This window comes from Salmo trutta, chromosome 8 (assembly GCF_901001165.1).
Source record: "Salmo trutta chromosome 8, fSalTru1.1, whole genome shotgun sequence".
In the NCBI taxonomy this organism is placed as follows: domain Eukaryota; kingdom Metazoa; phylum Chordata; class Actinopteri; order Salmoniformes; family Salmonidae; genus Salmo; species Salmo trutta.
In genome coordinates, this window is record NC_042964.1 from 11674632 (window position 1) to 11699009 (window position 24378).

General features: G+C 41.5%; 1 protein-coding gene across 1 annotated transcript in view; it reads right to left on the reverse strand.

The window, feature by feature from the left end:
- Nucleotides 1-3397: 3397 nt before the first annotated feature.
- LOC115198194 (protein Dok-7-like) overlaps nt 3398-24378 on the reverse strand; it is a 40221-nt gene continuing 19240 nt past the window's right edge. Inside the window, exons 5-12 of the mRNA XM_029759957.1 lie at nt 24174-24293; nt 19722-19826; nt 18386-19194; nt 13569-13617; nt 11661-11743; nt 10420-10489; nt 6140-6316; nt 3398-4222 (exon numbers count right to left, since the gene is read on the reverse strand). Of these exons, the coding sequence (XP_029615817.1) occupies nt 4086-4222; nt 6140-6316; nt 10420-10489; nt 11661-11743; nt 13569-13617; nt 18386-19194; nt 19722-19826; nt 24174-24293 (1550 nt within the window). The 3' untranslated portion in view covers nt 3398-4085. The remainder of the gene's footprint in view (nt 4223-6139; nt 6317-10419; nt 10490-11660; nt 11744-13568; nt 13618-18385; nt 19195-19721; nt 19827-24173; nt 24294-24378) is intronic.

A 24378-nucleotide genomic window follows, 5' to 3' on the forward strand; every position in this document is an offset into this window, starting at 1 on the left:
GATTGACTGACCTTCATGTCTTAAAGTAATGTTGGACTGTCGTTTCTCTTTGTTTATTTGAGCTGTTCTTGCCATGATATGGACTTGGTATTTTAACAAATAGGGCTATCTTCTGTATACCACTCCTACTTTGTCACAACACAACTGATTGGCTCAATCGCATTAAGAAGGAAAAAGAATCCACAAATGTACTTTTAACAAGGCACACCTGTTAATTTAAATGCATTCCAGGTGACTACCTCACGAAGCTTGTTGAGAGAATGCAAAGAGAGTGCAAAGCTGTCAAAGGCAAAGGGTGGCTACTTTGAAGAATCTCAAATATGAAATATATTTTGATTTGTTAAACACGTTTTTTTTGGTTATTACATGATTCCCCCCAAAATCTACGCGGAGCGCTCGGAAATTCAAGCACCTGGCCACAGATAAAATAATGTCTAATCACGATATATCTACCGTAGCTTTTGTTGGACTGATCATGTCAACATTGTACTTTCAAAATCTTAGATAGCAAGCTTGCAGTCCTTCTCATATGAAGAGAAATGACAGATGAAACGTATCGGTGTTCATCGGCCATTGGACATAAACATTACTCAATGAGTGGAGGAATCGGTGGTTAACTTCAAGAGTTGCAAAGCAATTACTAGTCTGCTATTCAGTGGAGTTGGTGTGTGCACCATAAATTCAGAAAATGCCAGACTTTGATGACAAAGTTTGATGTTAAGATTTGCCCACAAAAGACCGCCGCACCACCTTCCTGTTCAAGTGAGTCCAAAAATGTATTGTATGCTGCTGCATAAATGATGTAATATGCCAGGGAGATATGTATACTGTAGCTAAGAAAGCATTACTATGTGTATGTTGTGTAGTAAGCTGTTGGTGGTGCACATGTAGCCTATAGCCTGTTTTAGAGAAATGTCATCATCAAATATTGTAAGAGCGTTCATTATCTGCTTATATGCCCCCTTTATCTATCCTACGGTTCTGACTTGGTGTACAGGGTGAATACTGTAAAAACCGCCTATGTTCTGAATTATGTTGCTGTACATTTTAAAAGTGCTGAGCAAATAGTTTTATTGACTACATCCATCCTAACTCGCTCATTAATGTCCTAATCGAAATTACGGATTGCCTCTCCACTCATCGTCCCCTTATGCCATGGTTTGTACATCTCAATTGTCAGTAGAAACCACATTTGTTTAAGCAAGTCAGCCATATCAGCTATGTTTTTTAAAAGGTAGTAAATGAGGCTGAATGAACTGTTTCGCTGCCAGAGAAGGCTCCGCTGATAGCCAGGTGTAGCAGTGTTAAGGATTCCCTCTTTGGTGCTGAAAAGAAAGCTCTGCTGTTGGGACAACTTTATCTAGGCCCTAACAGTTTGTGGGCACCGTATTGTATTGTTTCATTATTCCGTTTTTCAGTTTTTGCTGGCATGCAACCAAACATTTTTGGGGGAGTTTGCCCCCACCAGGATTTACATTCTAAAATCGCCAGTGTATACTTGGCATGTAGGTTTCTCACTCCTGGGTGGCACAAATTAGGATATTGGGAATGGGTGGAGTACATTAAAATGAAATACTGGAGTATGACTATTGTTTAAAAACGGTAGTATTTTTGAGGACACTGTAGTGTTTAGGCGTATATTACTGCTTTATTTACTAAAGTGTTTTTTAAGGATAATTTTGTAGTATTTACAATATAATTCTACAGTATATTACCAAATTCTATAGTAAGTACTACACATGATCGAGGGATGCTACAGTATGTGGCATTGTATTCCCCAGTATACTGCTAAATTATATAGTAAGTACTACACATGATCAAGGGATACTACAGTGTGTAGTATAGTATACTTACTATATAATTTAGTAGTATACTTGTGCTTACAATTATATTGGAAGCACTACACGATCGAGGGATACTACAGTGTGCAATAAATATAGTATTCTCCAGTATTCTACAGTTTATTACAGAATGATGTAGTAACTACTACGGTAGAATCTTTTCCTGTCGGTGAAACTTTCAACAAACAGTAGGGAATACAGACAAGAAGCAATTTAAATTCCTCTAAGGTAAAATGTACAAAGGAACTCCTGTCTTAAATTATCTATTTCAAAAATGTATGTGTGCATAATGGGGGCCAAAGGCTCTTCTGAAAAACATTTCCGGGATATTGTTTTACATTTTTCATTTCTGCAAAGCTGAAAAAAATCCTATGAATTTTCTTTCGACATGTACTGAATTATTTATAGGGTGTGTGTTGCTAAAGCTCTGTCTGTCCCTCAGCGAAGCCACGTGAACCGTGAAAGCTGAAAAACAAATGGAGAGCACCTAGAAATGAACTCTACATATGTGGTCAACAGTGGGCAATTAGCCGCACTCAAGCCAACCAAAGTTCATTTAGACAACGCAGAACAATAACAAGCCTGGGCTGAGTCATCAGAAGCCATTAATGAGGATTTAGTTGTGTTGTTCTCATCGGTATACAAAGACCGCCGCAGCTTCTATGCCCACTTTGTTGCATTAGCTTCACAAAGTTTCTAAAAAGCGTGGTGAGCGTTCTGAATGAGTAAGACTGCATGTAATGTACAGGACAAATAGAGACTGATTATCCATTATCTACCCGGCCCACTGCTGAATTAGCCTCTATCAAAAGGCCTCAATCAAGTCTTTCGTACAACTAACCGCTGTAGAATTAATACAATGATAATCAGTTAGGAGTTATGGAGGGGGACGCTCTTCATTTATTCATCTCCCTCATCTTCCCCAAATGAGATCCTAATCGTATTGTATCAGATTAGGGGTGGCACTGGTAAGACTGTGAAACACCCACTGCTCGTCCGGGTAATGACTCCCTCCAAGACTGGCACTTTCAGCCCCCCACTCCACCCAAGTCTGCCCGGGCTGTGACAGTGACATAATGCCTTCTAATGAGATTTCTGAATATACAAAAGCCTTGTTCACACTACAGGCCTTAATGCTCAAATCAGTTGTGTTTTTCAAATCCATTCTGGACTACTGAATGTCCAAACAGCAAGTTACAAGTGACAAAATTGGATCGGTGTGTTCTGACACCATTTGTTGACAAAGCTATGCTAGTAGTAATGACGGATGTGTGTGCGGTGTTGTAGGCTGATTGGTGGTGGTGCTTGTGCATCCTATCTCTCAGAAGTTAGGTAGCAAGATAAGGTGGCAACAATGCCTGCCATGGACATTTCCCAGTTGCTTTGAATGTTCAAAATCATAGTGTAAGAACACTTTTAAAGCCACGAAGGATAAAATGATAAAGTCCTTTTTGGCTAGCCACAGCAGTCAACTAGTTAGCTAGCCACAGCAATCAACTAGTTAGCTAGGTAGCTGTTTAGCTTTCTAGCACATTCACTCATTTGTTGGTAAACAATTAACAAGCTAGTTAGCTACCACATGTTCACGTCAAACTGTCAACAGAGCAGCTAGCAAGCAACAAGATATGCCGAATAACAGTCTAAAATAATTCCGATTTGACCGTTCAGCCACAATTTACATGGCCAGGAATCAGATTTGTATCTCTTCAAACCACCTACGAATGTGGTTTGAAATGTAGCTTGAAATATCTGATTACATGTGCTTTTGGGCTGGTCAGTCTGCAGGAAAAATGAACAGATGCAAATCAGAAATGCAAATAAATAGGATTTGAGTCACTTTAAACTGCCAATGTGAACACGGCCTAAGAGAGCCTTGATTGAAATGTTCCCTTCCATCCAAGCAGCAACTTTTGTTTTTTCCTTAGAGTTTGATTTCATGTTGCTTTCATGATGATTGTGGCGCGTCAGTGCTGTAGGCCTACTGTCGGTATAATTCACACTGAGGGCAGAAGGCTGATTCTTGGGGTTAGCCTTCCCCGGAAGAGCCCAGTAATTGGGACAGAATTCAATGGAAGCTGTCAACAATTGATGTTAAAGAAATCAAATCTGGCAGATCTCCGAGGAGTTTGACATCACGGCAACTTGAGGCGCCCCCAGGAAATCCATGTTTCTGGTGAATTCTATAAAACAGTCTGGTCTAGGCCTGTCAGATGGCCTGTGGAGGTCAAGATTGGAGGTGGGATGTCACTGTGGCACTATCCTCCTCCTCTGCTCCAGGGTGTGAAGACCCTCCTCTCTCCCCAAGGCATGCTGGGTACCCGTTTTGTGGGCGGCATCTGTAGCAGTGATGTCGATCTGGGCATATTTAGAGGAACTTTTCCCTGTAGAGTGAAGAAACACCAGACAGTCCATGAGATCAGTAATATTGTTGACCCTCCATTCAGGATGTCATGCATAAAAATAGAATGAACACGGTAGAGAGGTTTATTTAAAAACACTGAGTGATCACTCTTGTGTAGAGTTACCATTCAAATGAGAGAACAGCAATATATTCCTGTCCTTGAGCTACAGAGGAAGCAATGAGATTGACTTGAAGATTGCTTCAGTTATGCATTCTCCAGGCGATCTCATAAAGTGGACAAATCCTTACAAACATGCTCGCACGCACACACACACACACACACACGTCAACACACTCTGGGAAGATGACCACATTAGAGCGAGTGGCTTCACCACGGTATTCCGAACGCCCTATGACCTTCTGTCGCGGCTAAACTGGAACGCTGCTCCTCCAAGTGATATATAGATAATGGCACACACCAGGACGGAAATCCTCTCGCTGACATTGGAAATGAACCTTTCTCGCGTTGAGCAAGACTGTCCCTCATATTCCCGGAGAGTAATGACGTTAATGGTTGACTTTTCTGCCGATTAGACCACGCTGATGACGGTGGCTCAGTTGTCACTCGGCAAGACCGGGAGCAATCTCCAACTAAAGGAGAAATAGAGTCTCTCAAGTCTTATTGGAATCGATACACCAGTGGTCGCAAGATACCCTGTCCCTCGTCACCATTCTGTAGTTCTGAGCGATTAGCGCTTTTTGAAGTCGGTCCGGTTTATTATAATACATTTTAAAAAATCACAGTTTTCAATTTTGGTTTCGATGATTTTTCAAACACTAAATACATGATGAAATAAAGACATAAAAATTATTTTAGAGCTTTTCAATGAAAATCCCAAAGCTAAAAATAGTGAACATTCAATTTCCAAAAGATTGAAAATATTCCATTGCCTCTGTCAGGTCCACATTGGGTAGACATTAATAGAAAAACAGGAAATGACTATGAAATAATACAATGTTTCAGTTGTGTATATTCATTTGTTTCTATTTACTGACTTTATTATTTTTCATTCCTTAAAGTCATCCTCTTGTTTCTGCTCAGGCAGTAGCAGCCAGCCAGACAGACAACCTACGTTCAGCCAGACAGACAACCTACAATCTCTATGCTCCCCATCCTGTTCTGTCTTTAGTCATCCTATTTATCTAGACGAGCCTGCCCAAGTATTCTGCAGAGCTGTCTGACAAAATTATTGAACTAGTTCTTCAAAGTAGATAAGGCGTACTTTCACAAACTGTCTCCGTCCTTCTCGTAGTTGTATTATATTCCTCACTCTCATGTGGTCTATGTGTATCTAACCTAATTTAGCAGGTGAAAAAGTCTCTGTCCGAGCTGGCACAATGCATTATGGTCATTGTAGTTAATTACTACATTTCTGCACTGAACTAGGTTGAATATTTGCTTATGAAAACTACAACTCCCTTCAGCCCAGCGTCCCACATAGTTCTTGATGTCGGTCAGTTGTTTAATAACCCGGAAAAAAATGGACATTTTGGTTCATCCCTCAGCACTACTATTCTGTTTCTTTTTGCGTGCAACCAAGAAATCTGAAATACAAATGCTCACACAATAAATATACTGTATGACACTTGATATTGTCTTTGACCACAATATCACCTTCAATATACAGTGTACTTACATGTCACAGGAGGCTGCTGAGAGGAGGTTAGTTCATAATAAAGGTTGGAATGGAGAGACCATTCCATTTAATCCATTCCAGCCATTACTATGAGCCTGTCCTCCCCAATTAGCCATGTACAATAGTGCACTTCAAGATGCACATCATTTCAATTGGCTATAGAAAAATTCATAGCAAGACAGAAGACATTGAAATCACAGAAGTGCGGACCACCAGAGACCCACAAAAGACAGGTTGTTATTGAGAAAATGGGCTCTTACTCTGTCCTGGAAGGTGTTGGCCAGTCCCCCTGACCCCAGCATGCTCCTGATGCTCCAGCTCCATGTAGTTCAGCTGTTTCTTAGATATGGGGCTGATAGGAATATTGACGTATGTCACACCATCAGCGCGGGGTCTTTCTGGAGCCACCATGTCTGGCGGAAACACAAACTTGGCCCCTGCCAATAGAGAAATACCAGGGTGTTATTCACAGATCTTTCTGGGGGCCTAATGAGGCTGACTTATCAGCAGGCACAGGTGATGCATACCTAAAAAAATGTGAATCTGAACCACACGTGAGTGTTATTTTCAGAATGAACTTCTCTACACTATACCATATTCTCAATATTAGTGACCCACTGGTGGCCATTTTGTGGCACTTAACATGCTGCTGTGAGTTTCTGTTGGTGTCTCCATCAGGGCAAAGCAATGGTCTCATAGAAAAATCTAGTCCTTGATAGGACCTACAAAAGGTATTAGCAAATGTGTGCAACTGAACCTACTGTACAGATGCCATATCTTAATTTGATCATCCTGTTGTTGCAGGAATTTTCCTGCACAGCAGGAAATGCAAACTTGTCGTGTATTCAAGGTTAAAAAGGTTTGTGAAGTTTGTAATTTCCACTTAAATATTTCAGACTTGATTTTCCCTAACGAAAAATGTATCAAGCCCTACAAAAAAATGTCCATTAATTATAATCCACATTACAATTCACATGTACTGTTGCTTCAGGATTATTTTTCTGCTGTAGCAAACTGGCTCAAATTAAGATATGGTATCTGTACATACCCAGGACTAAAGTTATTATTTATTGCTGAACGGTTGAAATAGTTGGAAAAATACATCTTAAACAACCAAAAGGTGTGTATTGTATCAGTTTTAAGTCTTTCCTGTCAAACACAGAAATTAGACAAATACAGCAAGTCAATGTGTTCCACCCACATGCTTTGCACCTGCTCTCAGATAGTGTAGAGAGACAAGAGAAGGAAGTCCCCAAAGAGCTTTGCCTGTCATAAAGCTGAAAGCCATTCAGGGTAAAGAGAGGAATACATTACTGGTTGGTTGACTGCCATTGACCTCAATGTGTTATTCGTACAATGGTATAGACCATAGCTAAAATATGTACATTTCAGAGTAGTCGCTTTTTATCAGCTACAGTAACTGCAGTAACTGCCATCGCTTTTCATAAGCTGATCCATTACAGCTTTCCCGGCCTTGAATTAAATAACATATACAACTACAACCTACAAATAGGGATTTGTGAAGGATCGGATTCAAGGGCTATTACAGAATTTGGTGTTAACCTTTTGGATAGCGATGTAAATCATTACTGCTCACGTAATCCTTTAAATGGTTCAGTAAAATACTTAAACTGCAGTAAGATGTTACTACATCTGCTATTGTAAGCTGTGTATCTGCTATCATCAACGGCACGATGCAAAACACTGGAAGCAGCCGTTCTTGAGTAAACATTGTTAAATCACATTCATCTTTCTAGGTCAGTGCATCTACTCCCTATAACCAGGGGCCATTTTCTGGAAGAACAAACACTGCATTTAAGGCTCTTTCTATATCAAACAGTTATGGTGGTCATCTTACTGTGAAAACAGTGGGATAGCAAAACCGATACCACTTTACACAGATAGTTCTAAACAGACCATGGGAGGATTTATGTCACTTTTTCCTGTAAAGTCAGCTAGCTTGATTTAGGATCTAAAAGCACCAGATAATGTACAAATGTTTCACAAATACAACTATAGGATAAAACGTTCACCCTATTAGTACACACAGCGTTTGACACAAGCCTCCTGTTTCATTTAGCTTCTCTCAAGAGAGTCAAACTACAGTATCCCTCATACATACTGATACAGTACATAAAACGCAACGTTAGTGGACTAGCGTTCTGTACATCAAGCTGCCTCACGCTAGAGAAGCAGGAGATAGGCTCCTGCCCTATGGGCTGCTCTGGCTTGGAAAAGGCTACCTACTTCTACAGTGATTCCATTCCTTCATTCCATTTCAATCCTTCAAAATGGCGGCATTGGCACCCTAACCAGCTGAGCACCAACAGTGTCAGGGCAATATTTCTCCAAAGTAATTGAGAAGCCATTCGAGACTGGCAGTCTCTCTGCGGGTCTTTCCTTTGGTATCGTCTGGGAGTACTGATGCCTAATTGATCAGACATTAACCATCCCTTGCAATCACAGCAGGCCGTAATGGCAGCCCATTGCAACAATGGGCATGCACACAGCTTCAGAAGCCGGGATCTTTTAGCCTCCGTTCACACAGAGTAAGCCCAGCAGGGGGGCAGCCATTTTGGCAGACAGCTCTTTGTGGAGCAGCACCGCTCTGTGGATTCTCTTTGGAAGGTCGGCTGCTTCGGCTTGTAGAACAGAGTGCCAATGGTCTGCGCCAATTGTCTAAGTAGGGGCTCTATGCTGCTACTCTAGCTTTTTGTTGTACTCTGGTGGGTAGGAATTTGTTTTATCAAGCCCAGGTGAGAGGTTATTTTGTCACCGAAGTTCTGTGAAATTTTAGAAGTAAGTTTATTTTTAATAAGAATTTTTTGGCACAGGTTGTTGGACATTTAAAAAAGTACAGTCGCTAGAGAGCTGATGCTTTTGTAAGGTAAACAGTGTCCCCAGTACTCATGACCGAAGACCTGTCCTAGAGAGTTCCAGCAAGCCTGAGGGACACTAACTACTAACTAATGTTATGGCTTCAACAGGAGGAGGGTGGCAAGGTGACATGGGAACTGAAGCCAAGTGTGGGAGGCAAATGGTGGCGGAATGAGTGATGGGTGTGGTGCCACTGTGTGACAGCGGTGAGGAGAGTTCCAGAACAGGTGTGTAAAGGACTGAGGGGACGTGGGAGTTGGCGGCCTAAGTGACCCTGATGACTGTCCCTTCACCTCACATCATGGCCAACACTCTGTCATGTGCACTTCACTGCCTGGACATCCTTTGCGGAAACGCTGTATGCCGACAGTACAACAGTAGATTGAGTGTTCTTCTCACAGCTGTAACAAAAAAATGTGTGCTCCTTATGCAACATGAGTTACATAAATACAAAGGCGCTCAGTCATTTTCGAACACACAGAGATGATAATAGACATGGAAGCAGAGACAGTGTACAGCATGTGAAACAACAGGACAAAACACCTTTTTACTCACTGTACTGTACAATACTTCAATTGAGTTGACAGCGCAAAAAGCTAGTTTGACACAGGCACTACTGTTCTGTAATACTATTTATCAGACGTTAGCTAAGGCCAGAGCTATATATTTAGAGAATTAGGCCAACTTTTAGAATTTTGAATACTGTTCTAAATCGAGACATTTAGTTATGTAGCATTGTTCCCTATGTAATGTTAATGGGGAGATAACAAGGCTGCTATAGAATGTTGAAGTGTGATGTAAATGCATCATAATGCAGAAACCGCATAAGCCCAACTCTCTAAATACACTACCTAGGTTAAGCCACGCTAGGTGTTCTAAAGTGTACACCTCGTCAAATGAAGTGTTCCCTGTCAGGCGCTAGTCTATTACCTTTGCTCAATCTCACAGAGCACTCCAGGTGTCACAGACCTGTCTGTACCTCTTCTTCGCCCTCTCTGACCCCTACATCTGGTGCTTGTCTCAATCCACCAGGATGCTGTTTGTCTGTCTGTCTGCCATTCCAGACGGTCAATATGTCATTCCACACACTCTGAGCAGCAGGTGATAACTCCTCAAAATGATCCACTTTAATGGAGAGAGAGCACAGGAACTTCGGCGAGAAATTGAAAGGTGAAGTTCAGCTAAGAACTTGCCTCCGATTGACAACTGAGAATTAAGAATTTACCTCAGTTGACCTGAGAAGTTGATGGCCTAGAAGTGAAACCCCAAATTTTCTGTTGAGGAAGATAAACAAAAATAAACTGCTCATCAGTCAGAGGCACATTAAGGGCAACCTTTGTAGATGTTTTATTTATTTTTAATTTCACCTTTATTTAACCAGGTAGGCCAGTTGAGAACAAGTTCTCATTTACAACTGCGACCTGGCCAAGATAAAGCAAAGCAGTGCAACACAAACAACAACACAGAGTTACAAGTGGGATAAAACAAAAGTACAGTCAATAACACAATAGAAAAATCTATATACAGTGTGTGCAATGTTTTGACTGGCTCAGTATTCAGACAAAAAAAAAAGAACATAAATGACAAACCTCATTATCTTGCTCTCTCCACGCTCATTTTCGGCTATTGTGGGACAGAACACTGGAATATTAAATGCACTCACCTTCAGTCTCATGAAGGAACTGTTGTTGTCCACAACTGCCCACCAGCTCATACTTGCTATTCTTCTCTGGCTGAAAGACACAGTACACAATAAGTAACATGCTTGTTTAGAAGGGGTGGCTTACGTCAAACTAAGTCAAGCCTGAGGCTGTAGTTAATTACAAAGAATTCAGTCCAACTTGAATAAAAATATATATTTCAACAACAGACTAAAACCCAGACTTAAAGATAATCTCTACTCAACAATTCACGGGAGTCACTCAAGTTAGATTTAGAATTGACTAATTGGAGTGTGCTGAAATCTCACAGGCTTGTCTACTTAAGCTGAAAAGAGCATGTAGCTTGAAGTGTCTCTTTTTCTTATTGAGGCTTAGTCATGCCTTTTCTTCTGAGTCCATTGTTCAGGGGGTTTTGCTACAGTCTTTGGTGTGAAAACATGATGGAAAAGTGCAGCCTCAGTGCTTCCTGTCAGACTGAAACGTAAGAGATCCTGACTTAGGTAGTAAAGCTCTTACACAATGTGTTCTATCTGTTCTGCTCCATAACTGCCAAACAGTGTGTTACACTGACGTGCTTGGCACACCCACATAATCCTCCCAAAAATAACTGTCACTTTATTTTAATGAACTGTTCTTAAAGATGCACTCTCAAACTTTTGTATAATTTCAGCCAGTAAATTTGAAAGTGGCTCTCACGAGCCAAAATGGGGCCCTGTTTTTTTGTGTACCACATCACCCAACTGTGTACTACATAACCCATTTTGTGTGATATGTTACAAATGTAGCAATTCGTATATCACACGAATTTTGCAATTTGTGCGATATGTTACACATCTCTTGTTCTTAAGATCCCAGAGTGCATCTTTAAGATGAGAAGGACTGTCACTGAAGACCACCATTGTGTATAAGAGCAGTACTGACACATCACATAAGCATTGTTGACATTCATCAATATTTGTTCCACTCATGTTAAATACTAGGGTCACAAAGAAATGGCAAACTGCAAATGTCTGGATAAATTATGAAAAATCTATAACAACCCAAAGTGTTCTAAGTAACTATGCAATATCTTGTAATCTTTGCTGTTACTTTCTCAAAAAATTAAGTATTTCCCTTTTTTCCATAGACATTTGGCCTCACGGGTGTTTCCTTTTAAGTTTGGACCATAGTAATAAAAACAATTGAAGCATTTGAGTGTGATGATCGTAAGAGGAGTGAGGAATCCCATTCATAAACCTCCCACCTCTGAACTCCTCTCCAACGCCCGGCTATCCATGGTATCATACTCAACTTTGCTCCTCTCCTCCATACTTTTCAGCTTCTTGTCTGGTGGCAAGAGGAAAATAAAGTGTGTTTGAGATGTGCAACAACACACCAGAATCCTATTACACTGCAGTAAAGCCTGTCAGAAAAATATCCCAATATCAGGTTTTCCTTTTCATCTACTATAGATGTAGGATCTTAATTTGAGCCAGTTTGCTACAGGTGGAAAATAATCCTGCAGCAACAGAAAATGTGATTTATTACATGCATTATAATTAATGGACTTTTTGTAAGGGTTGATACATTTTTCGTAAGGGAAAATCAAGTCTGAAAATTCAAAGTGGAAATTATAAACTTCAGAAGCCTTTTTAAACCTCAAATACACAACATACATACTGTACATGCTGTGAACTAATGCAGCCAAAGAAGCGGTGTCTCTTGGTGCCAAATCACGTAACCTGTCTGATCCTAGGATAGGAAACGATTGGGGACGACGATTGCAGGGGATTGATTAATCAACGTCTTACAAGACCGCAACATGTCAGAGGACAGGATATACTTTAGCATTACATTGTCTGGAGCTCCCTAGTGTGGTTGGGATAAGTGCTGTATTACTCATGGGGATGGCTCTGTTATGAGCACAGCAGCCAACACAGTGGCCCTGATGTCATTTCCAGTACAAATGGAAACCTTCACAAAACCACATTGTCTAAATAACAGTCAGCGTAATGCTATACAATCTGGGGTCATGCTGGACAAATATGACAATGGTCTATTTAGTTTGTAATTTTCTTGTTTACCATCACAGTAATGTAAAATTATATTGCTTCTTATAACATTCTGTTTCATCCTGCAGCAACTGGTTGAGATTCTCTGCAAAATCAATGCAGCATGAAGAAACATAGAGAGGCATCGACAGCTTATCAAAGGGAGGAGAAATAGTCCAGGAAATAAAAGATCTTAGTCAAGGAGAACTGGGAAAGAAGTGAATAAACGGAGGGAGGAATCCATGAAGGAAGAGGCAGGCTTTGTCTGTTAGCATGGAGTTCAGTCAATAAAGAGCGGAGGAAATCGGAAGGGGAGCGCTCTCTTACCTTCAACGGAACTGAATGACCTTTCACCTCCACACATGGAAGGCCTCCATCTTGTAATTTATGGTCCAGCAGTTGCACTTCAATGGGCTTCTCTTCTTTACGTGTCCCTTCACAGTCCACACCGCTCTCCAAGCAAGGCCCAGAGGGTAGTGGCTGTCTAAAACATACACCACTGTGGTGAATCTGACCAACCTATAGGACAACGCTGTTCCCGGGCAATGCTGGTGTCACCCTTGTGGGCGAATAGCACTCCTCCCCGTTCTTGCACTTTAAGCAGTTTTTGTAAAATGATAGTCCCCTTGTCTTCCCCCTTGTGGCCTTGTCGTGCCGAGTTCAGATCACGCAAAGATCTGCAGGTGGTAACAAGTTCTTGGGATGTAAGCTCACGTCCCAAAGCAGAGGCTGTTGACTCATACAGATTCAGTGTGTTTGTCTTTTTACATGGCTCTCCGGTTGTGCTGCGGGAGCCTAATAGCTCAGCTGAGAGCTGCTGGTTCCTCATTCATCCTCTTCAGCTTCTCAGAGCTGTGATTGGTCACTGAGGCAGGTGAGGGCGTGGTCTCGATAACCTCAGTCCATAGGTTCTGTGCTTGCAGCTCAACACATATCTAGTTATACAGGTTCTGTACATCGATTTAATAATTAATGGGATTCATTAATAAGAACGAACTACATATCTAAACATGCTGCAAAATAAACAAGTCTGAATAAATTCATGCTTGGACAGGGATATTAAAGGCATATAATAGCATTGGTGTGCATACACACGCACACAGCCAGTGGAACAGACTTACCTGGTATGGCTGGCATTGCTGAGCCCGCTGTGTAGGAGAGCGGGTTCCCCTGTGAGAAAATAAGGAAAGAGAACATCTTCAATAATTCATACTAGATAGAAAAGGTCCTTTCACACAATGTTTTCTCTTTTTGTGCCAGTCTTTCAACTAATATAACTAGGGCATTGTCTTTATGTAAAAACATGAGAGCCACTTTGGATTGCTCGCATAGAGTTACAATGACTTATTGGAACCTAAGGGCGCTTAATGGTCTTTGTTTTCCTAGCTGAGGTTGAGTATCACAACGATGTTGATAGATGTGCACTCACACAATGCTTTATCCAATAGGACCGGTGCTGGGCAGCTAACAGAGGAATTATTGTACTGTAAGGCTGGACCTTTACGGAACTCATAGGGAATATCTTTCAAAGTGACCGAAGACTACACTAAAGACAAGTCAGGGGAATCAACAGAACTATCCCTTTTTTGATTTCTACAAAGGTCATCAGAAATTAACCTTGATAAAGCAATATGGGATTATTAATATCTAAATGCACCACCAGCAGAGGGAGCTCTAGGTTTAAAAGATCAATAAAGTCACATACTGTATACGGGGCAGAAAAAACATGAACATCATTTGAAGTTGTTTCATCAGAGAGTGAAACAGACTCCCTTCGACGAAAGAAGAGCAAATTGGTTTAAGATGTTTGAAATTCTTATGGTCTGAATTTTTCTTCATTAATTTTCTTTTTAACCGCACTCAATGAGCTGTATAAGGCCATAAGCAAACAAGAAAATGCTCATCCAGCAGCGCTCCTAGTGGTCGGGTACTTTAATGCAGGCAAACTTAAATCGGTTTTACCTCATTTCTACCAGCATGTCACATGTGCAACCAGAGGGGAAAAAAACTACAGACCAGCTTTACTCCACACACAGAGACTCACACAAAGCTCTCCCTCACCCTCCATTTGGCAAATTTGACCATAATTCTATCCTTCTGATTCCTGCTTACAAGCAAAAACTAAAGCAGGAAATAGCAGTGATTCGCTAAATGAGCTAAATGCCTTTTATGAGCTAAATGCCTTTTATGCTCGCGTTGAGGCAAGCAATACTGAAGCATGCATGAGAGCACCAGTTGTTCCAGATGACTGTGCAATCATGCTCTCCGTAGCCGATGTGAAACAGGTCAACATTCACAAGGCCACGGGGCCAGATGGATTACCAGGACGTATACTCAAAGCATGCGCGGATCAACTGGCAAGTGTCTTCACTGACATTTTCAACCTCTCCCTGACCGAGTCTGTAATACCTACATGTTTCAAACAGACCATCATAGTCCCCGTGCCCAAGAAAGCGAAGGTAACCTGCCTAAATGATTACCGCCCCGTAGCACTCACGTCGGCAGCCATTAAGAGCTTTGAAAGGCTGGTCATGGCTCACATCAACAACATTATCCCGGAAACCCTAGACCCCCCCAATTTGCGTACTACCCCAACAGATCCACAGATGACGCAATCTCAATCCACACTGTCCTTTTCCACCTGGACAAAAGGAAAACCTATGGGAGAATGCTGCAAATTGACTACAGCTCAGCGTTCAACACCAAAGTACCCACAAAGCTCATCACTAAGCTAAGGACCCTGGGACTAAACAAATCCCTCTGCAACTGGATTCTGGACTTCCTGACGCCCCCAGGTGGTAAGGGTAAGCAACAACACATCTGCCACACTGATCCTCAACACTGGGGCCCCTCAGGGGTGCATGGTTAGTCCCCTCCTGTACTCCACAACCATCATTAAGTTTGCTGACGACACAACAGTGGTAGGCCTGATCACCGACAATGATGAGACAGCCTATAGGGAGGAGGTCAGCGACCTGGCAGTGTGGTGCCAGGACAACAACCTCTTCCTCAATGTGAGCAAGACAAAGGAGGGCCGAACAGGCCCCCATTAACATCGATGGGGCTGAAGACAAAGGAGTTGGGGCTGAAGTGGAGCGGGTCAAGAGTTTCAAGTTCCTTGGTGTCCACATCACCAACGAACTGTCATGGCCCAAACACACCAAGACAGTTGTGAAGAGGGCACGACAACACCTTTTCCCCATCAGATAACTGAAAAGATTTGTCATGGGTCCTCAGATCCTCAAAAAGTTATACAGCTGCACCATTGAGAGCATCCTGACCGGTTGCATCAATGTCTGGTATGGCAACTGCTCGGCATCTGACCGTAAGGCGCTACAGAGGGTCGTGCGTACGGCCCAGTACATCACTGGGGCCAAGCTTCCTGCCATCCAGGACCTATATACTAGGCAGTGTCAGAGGAAGCCCCAAAGAATTGTCAAAGACTCCAGTCACCTAAGTCATAGACTGTTCTCTCTGCTACCTCACAGCAAGCGGTACCGGAGCACCAAGTCTAGAACCAAAAGGTTCCTTAACAGCTTCTACCCCCAAGCCATAAGACTGCAGATCAATGAATCAAATAGCCATCCGGACTATATACATTGACCCCCCCCCTTTGTTTGTACACTGCTGCTACTCGCTGTTTATTATCTATGCATAGTCACTTTACAAATTACCTCGACTAACATGTACCCCCTGTACATAGCCTCATTATTGTTATGTAATTTTCTTGTGTCACTTTTTGATTTGATTAGATTGCTTTACTTTAGTTTATTTAGTAAATATTTTCTTAACTCTATTTCTTTAACTGCATTGGTTAAGGGTAAGTAAGCATTTCACGGTAAGGTCTACCTACACCTGTTGTATTCGGTGCATGAGACAAATAACATTTATTTGATATAATTTAATCAAAAGCACTGCTTAATAAAATAGGTATATTTTTGATTAACAAAAAATGCCTACAATCAGCTATTCTGTTCGACTGACAATTTTTTTGAAAATATTTTGATCTAATCAAGAGTCTCATGCTCTGTGTATGAATAATACCTCTTTCAAAGTATATAAGCATGAGGTTTTACGTTGTAAATCACTTGTAAATGAGATTATTCAAAGATCAAACTGAAGGGTTATCGTTTCTTGTGGTTCTATAACAAGCCAAGAAAGCGGAATAAAAAAAGTTTGTAAAAAGAAAATAAGGAAAAATCAATTCCCTGCACTTGGATGACCTCAAAGAGAGAGAATATGGTCAATACAGCCGTTTTTATCTCAATATGAAATCATTTCTGGGTAACAATTAAGTACCTTACTGTGATTGTTTTCAATCAAAAAGAAACAAAAATAGCTTCTTAGCAAAGAGCAATTTATTAAGCAAGAATTTTGCTTGGATTGTATCTGGGAGTAGTCTAAATGGGGAGGGGAAAACTGAAAACTAGCTGTTATTGGCAGAACGGTTTGGAACCCTCTTTCTTATTGGTCTATTAACTAATTTACCGTCTGGTGATGTCACCAGGCAGGCTAAAACGCCATCCCACCAAAAACAAGCTGACATTTCAGGTCTTCAAACAGCTCTTACACTAAAAGGGTATTATCATCCAGCCTCATAGTGTGGAAATATATATAAAACACAGGCAAATAACGTTTTTGACTACACTGGGCCTTTAAAAAGCCCAAGACAACCCAAAATGGTAGTACAAACTCAAGATGGAGGCCCATTTAGAAGAGCAGTAAATATTGTGACACAGATGCTCTTATAAACACACTTTCTACAGAGATGGGGGTGTTTAATCGACCATGAACAACATCTACACACAGAAGAGCATTTCCTGACCTTATTGAGTGAGAGGACAGCTGATATCTCAAATGCCTAGTAGAGTCAGTGTTGGGGAAGCTACTCTGAAAATATAGTTTACCAAGCTACCTACTCCTTCACACTGGAAGAAGATACCCTATACTAAATTACACTTAAGAAAAATATCGTTTACTAAAGTTCCTTTAGAAAAGTAGTTTACTACATCCAAACTACTTAGTGAAAAATGATCATATCTAAATCTGAAATGTCATAGACTACACATTGCAGGAACAGATTGCTCTCGAGTCAGACGTTAACAGAATGTGTGACTTTGCCTATTAAACACAGAAAGTGAGAAATAGGCACACAAAAAGTGTTTCAAGTGACAAGTAGGCAGGTCTGATGTTGAAAAAGAAAGGAAATGATTGCCTATTTCACCTATGTATTATTTTCTTGGTAGTGTTTAGTTCAGTAGTTTGCTAAACTGCTACATGGCTAAAAAGTTGTTAACTACTGAAAACACTACTGAGATTGGAATTTAGTTCAACTACCACCAAGCATCTGCAAAATGCAATTCAATTACTTGTTGAACTACATGTAGTTTACTACTCCCCAACACTGAGTAGAGCGCAGACAGACAGGCAGCAAGATTATTAATGTTCCAACACCAATTGCTGTGAGATAGATTTCACACAAAGGGACGCATTGACAACTATAGCCGGCAACAGATGATACCAAGATGACAAGGGTTTACTCACAGTCGAACAAGCTGTTATAAAGTGAAGTCTAATCAAAAGCAGCTGACAGTATTTTTGTAGTTTGGTAGTTGGTACTCATGAGAAAAACAAAGCAACTCTGAAGAAACTAAACATTTTGGTACAAACTGTGTCAATTTGATGATAATAAAAGTGAGACAAACCAGTGGAATACAGTCAATTGGATTAAGATAAACATGTTTTTCTTTTTTAACACTTTTCATCCATAGATTAATAAAAGTGACCAGGGGAGCATCTCAATTGTATTTCCTTGATTCCTTGTGTCCTCTCAAAACACATTGGAGATGAGGATCCTAAGTTTCTCCAATAGATTTTGAGAAGGAAGCGAGGAGAGAGGACACAAGGAATAAAGAAGATTCACCCCAGCTCTCTGTACCTTGAATCCTCCACAGGTGGGGCAGATAGTGAGGAGGGTTTTGGAGGCAGTGGGTTGGGAACTACTGCAGACCTGACAGGACTCTGGGTGTTGACTGTCACTAGGGGGCGCCACCCTTCTTTTACTCTCCTCAGAGTGGCTCTGCAGGAGCTCTGTGGTGGAGTGCCTGGCAACATTGTCCGAGAGACCCCCGGGAGGAGCATCTTTCCCCTCCTGTGATGACTCACATAATGGGGGTGAACTGGCCACCTGGTCCATAGGTGTTGTGGAGGTATCCTGCCCCCTGGCCCCTCCTGTTCCCCCCTGCAGTAGAGTTCGGGGGGTGTCATAGATGTACCTCAGTGAGGTGGGTACCTGGTACTCATGTCCTGGCGCATGGGGACAGATACAGGGGGCCAGGTCTAGAGACAGGTGAGAGGGCAGGCTGAGCAGGGAGCCAAAGTCGTCGTCCCCAGGGCCAATGTCCAGGCTACCCACGTAGGAGGAGAAACTCCCAGAGTAGGAGGAGTGGCTTCCTGTGGCGATGCCGCTGTCGGACGAGCTCTGGCGACCAATCTCCTGCAGCTGCCGGGACCGAGGGGTCTTGGCTACTACACGGGCTCCACCCACCTGGCTGGTGGACGGTTTCTCCTTGGCCTGTAACTGGCCAATGATGGTCTCTGTGCAGGCAGAGCTTGTTGTGACAGGCTCAGTCCAAATGGCCAGCCGGCTGCCGACGATGGAGTCTGATTGGCTGGTGTCGGAGGTGTGAGAGGAGCCTGATATGCTGCAGTCGTCTCCTGCCACAGACAGACCATATGTGGAGGAAGCTGCCAAAACAACATAAGAAAACACATTATTTATTCTTTAAAAACAAAACTATTACTTATATACCGTATCTACACAACACATTGAGGCACTACATCAATAAAACATAACATCAGATTATCCAAAAGAAGTTTCCTCAGTCAATTGTCTGACTGGTATTCACAGCCATAAATACTCACAATAAATCAACAACATAATACATATGACGCTATAGAAATGTACTTTTAGAAGGTTACTTTAAAGCAACAAGCACCATTACTGGGAAATGCATCATTTTCCATGGATTAGTCATGGAGAATAATAACACTAACACTAGTACACGTTACATATGTTAGAGTGGCGGTACTTCCTGAAGTTTGTTTAAAGTGAAAGGAAGTGAGGTCTGTTTATGAAACTAAAGGTTGGTGTTTTCCTAGTGTTGTCGAGGGAAGATAAATGGTGGAGTGGCAGTGGAGGCTGGTGAAGATATTAAATTGGAGGACGGGATCATTGTAATGGCTGGAATAGAATAAACTAAGATATACAGCACCTGTGCTGCTCTGGTGAGACAGCATGTTGAGTCGTTTCTCCAACTCCTGGGCCTCATGGTTCACCCTCTTCTCAGAGTAGGCCTGGCTAGCGACAGCGTTGGTGTCTGTCAGAGTGAAACACACAACAGTGTTCATTTTATTTTACCTGTATTTTACCAGGAGTCAACAGTCAACAACAATACGTAGTATCAATAACACACTAATACAATGATGAACTGAGCTGCAGGATAGGAAAGAAACTGCTTAGGGAAGTCACCATGAGGCCGTTGGTGATTTTAAAACAACAGAGTTCAATGACTTTGATGAGAGAAAATTGAGGATGGATCAACAACATTGTAGTGACTCCACAATAATGACCTAAAAGACAGAGAGAAAAGTAGAATAAAAGTATACAGAATAAAAATATGCAAAACGTATCATCCCCAGCTTCCAATTGGCTCATTCAACCCCCATCCTCTCCCCTGTAACTATTCCCCAGGTCGTTGCTGCAAATGAGAATGTGTTCTCAGTCAACAAGGCACTAAAGTAATACTGAAAAAGAACACTGCTTACACCAGACACTGGGAGAAGAATTCACCTTTCAGCAGGACAATAACCTACAACACAAAGCCAAATCTACACTGGAGTTGCTTACCAAGAAGACAGTGAACGTTCCTGAGTGGACAGTTTTGACTTAAAATCTGCTTGCAAATCTATGGAAAGACTTGAAGATTGCTGTCTATCCATGATCCCCAACACTTTTACAGAGCTTGAAGAATTTTGAAAAGAATAATGGGCAAATATTGCACAGTCCAAGTGTGCAAAGCTCTTACGAGACTTACCCAAAAAGACTGACAGCTGTAATCACTGCCAAAGGGGGTTCTAACTTCTATTGACTCAGGGGTGTGAATTCTTATCTAATCAAGGTGTTTTATTTTTCGTTCATCTTTTTTTTATTACTTTTTCTTGCAATTTGATATTACAGAGTATTAAGTGTAAATAGTTGATAAAAAATATAATTAAATACATTTTTATCCCACTTTGTAACACAATAAAATGTGAAGAAATCCAAGCGGGTGTAGTCTTTCTATATGCACTTTAAGCCTACGTTAACCTGATTTTAACACTGAAAAGGCTTTTTCTAAACTAAACTAAAATATCCATCTGACATTGTTACATATACCATGACATTTCGAGTTATTAATTTAATAAAACAACAAACTTTACTATGTAGTTTTTATGGCGTGATGGTGCACCCCATAGAAAGACTGGTAGCCGTCACGTGTAGCTTGTTGTTTATGCTGGCCAATCAAAGCGGAAAAGAGGCTCAACATGTAGCAAGTGGAGTGAGAGTTCACTAATGCAATGCAAGACGGAATAAAATGACGGATTTAAAAGTTAGCGAAATGAGAAGGAGTAGGCTACAACGAGCCTTTTATCTGAATGGGGTTGGTGAGAAAGAACAACATGTGACCTCAATTTGCCTAGCTAGCTAGCTTCTCTGGGCTACATTTACATTAACATTTTAGTCATTTAGCAGACACTCTTATCCAGAGCGACTTAAAGTTAGTGCATTCATCTTAAGATAGCTAGGTGGGACAACCACATACCACAGTCATAGTAAGTCAATTATTCTTCAATAAAGTAGCTATCAGAGCTAGTAAGGTGGTCAAAGAAGTCAAGTGTGAGTGTTAGTTCATGAAGGGGGGGGGGGGGGGGGGGGTCGGAGTGAGAAGGAGATGCGAGGCTGGGTGCTGTGGGATTATTTAAGATACTCTTTGAAGAGGTAGGATTTCAGTTGTTTTCCGAAGATAGGCAGGGTCTCTGCTGGTTCCACCATTGGGCTGCCAGAACAGAGAAGAGCTTGGACCGGGCTGGATAAAACAGAAAGGTATTACCTGAACGTTCTCAATAAGAACACTAATTTCTGTTTTCTGTTGCAAAACATTTTGCTACGGTGTGCCCTCTATCTGTGAGGGTGAGAACGCCAGGCCTTTAGAGGGCTAATAGAGAACAGAGTCACATGGGAACACCTTGCTGTTTATGCAACACTACATGTGTTTATTAATAGCACTGCTTGCCACGTGGCCTCTGTGGTACACGCGACGGATTGTTAATACCGCGGCCAGGATCTTATATAAGTTACCTTAGTCCTAACCCAAGATCAGCTGTTATTGCTAAGTTACATTGATTTCCTGGTCAACCCATATTTTTGAAAGGGTGCTTCCCAAGGGTCATTGTCATTTTGGTTGTGCAAGTAGAGTGCAAAATGACACACAAATGGCAAAGGACTACCACAAGAATTTCAATATGTTATCTAGCTGTTAATGAATGGACTGTAATAACTGACATCTGCTTCAGCTTCTTGTTAACAACCGTGTTCCCTTGCACGAGAAGGGACAGTGGTGTTTACAGAAGAGTAAGGAGACTAGACACACAGATTGAGAGAGAGAGAGAGAGAGTATAATTACTCAAGAAAGAGGGGAAGACAGAGGAAGGAACAGATTGAAGGGGAGAGAGGAAGAAAATAACACAACAAGATGGAGGACGGCAATGAGAGAGAAAGAGAGAGAGGGAGAGAGAGAGAGAGAGAGAGAGAGAGAGAGAGAGAGAGAGAGAGAGAGAGAAAGGAACAGAGTGTATGTACACAGAGTGTGTGTGAGAGAGAGGCACCGAGTTTGTGATGGTGGGGGGGTACAGGGGACACTGGAATCATGGGGATGAGGTTACACACATGCTCAGAGTGATTAGAAGGGTTTGGTGCGCTCTGTTTGTGTGAACTGTGACTATGACCCCCCCCCCCGCTTTCCCTCTGACATCGTCTCCTGTATTTATTCTACTACACACTACAATAATAGAAAATTAGTTCAAGGCCTGATTGGGCGAGGGGGATGTGTGAACCCAGGAATACCCACACGGCAAATTGACCAGTGTTACCTAGTGTTGATTTTTCAGTGTAACATTTCTAGTGTTAATTCAGCTGTTTAATTAACTCTGTAAGTGTTAAATTAGCACTCATTGGTGTAAAATAACCTCAGTGTTGGTGTTAATAACCAGTGTTAAACCAAAACCACACCCCTCATTAACATATTTCCCATTATGTTTCTTTCAGTGTCTATGTTTTGTATGTATATTGATTGATTAAATACATTTTATGCTAGTCAAATATAAATAACATAAATTCTTCTAAACTAATCCAATCTGTTACTTGGACTTATTGCACCTGTTAATGAAATGATTGTTCCAGTTAAGATGTTTTAGGTAGTCTAATATCTTAGTCTTCCTAACCCGGAAATCATTCTGAATGTAGGTTGCGGGTGAATAAAAATTCCAAACGTTGGATATCCCCACTCTGGCTGTATTCCAACAGAAAGTACACATCACTTTGCAAGCCAGCATAATGTGACTTGCAGGCCTGATGTGGCTTGTAAACCATACGTTTCGGGCCACTGTATTAGGTTGAAACTAGGTCCTCAAAATAAGGCCTTATGAAATACGTGTTGTATTGTGTTAAATCATTTAATATGAATGATAACATATTTGTTTAGGATTTCACTTGGTGAAGGCCACAGGACTGAAAATGGATGAATACAACAACCATGTACAGTATCTGTCACTAACAAAAACAGTTATGGGTGGTAACTCTACTATTCACTTGAAAGGCAAGACACTCTGGGAAATATGCAAATAAGGCTTTACACTAAGCAATGTGTTAATTTAACACTGAAATTGTGGACCCTTATAGACACTGGACCAGTGTTAAATGTAACACTCTCAGTGTTGATTTAACACTGGAGAATTTGCCACAGCTGCAGCGCACACCCTAACCTCTACCGTACCTCTCTCACGATGCGACAGAGCATTCAGAGGTGACTGGATTTAATTTGTTGCTATAGTTACAGTTAGTACAGTGGTTATCCTATTACATATGTATAAGGTGGCCCCGTTGTATATGCTGCTTATGGTACAGTTAGTTCAGTGGTTATCTTATTATATTCACTATTATTACAGTCTGTACCCAGCTAATCCAATTATGTATAAAACAGCTGTCAGTCATCATTCTGTTGGATCAGAGTACATTGCATGGAATCCATGGGACTCAATGGAAGTGGCTGCATTCCAGAAAGCACATGGGGTGGACCCCTTTTATAGAGAGGATAAATCCCACTGGAAGTATGTCTCGAAGAACACTTGTTTTGATTAAGACGGTAAGTGTTCGATTTAAGTGTTTGCCAACTCAGAAGGCGAAAAGGCTATGGATACTCTACATCTATATACCTTATCTCAGAATGACCTCGATGGATACATTTCATCCATCCCCATTTAAATTGCCCAGAAATTTGATAAAAATACCCCCAGCTGCCATATGTCCTGTACGCCACCCTGGTCGGTCTGTGCTTGTTTAGGCAAGTCGTATATCTAGCCGTGACAACCTTCATACCTACGCATCAGTAAACACCTTTGGTACTGACCTGGCAGGACTGGCCGAAGTCCAAAAGGGACTCTGCTGGGGGAGATGCCTCTGACGATGCAGTCGAACAGAAAGCTGATCTGCTCACCCTCCATGGACGATAGGAAGAAGACGCCAGCCCCTGTAGAAAACACACAGAGTCCGACGGCTTAATGTCACATTCCACTCTTTAGATTGTGGTCAATGTTTCACTACACCCGTCTGGG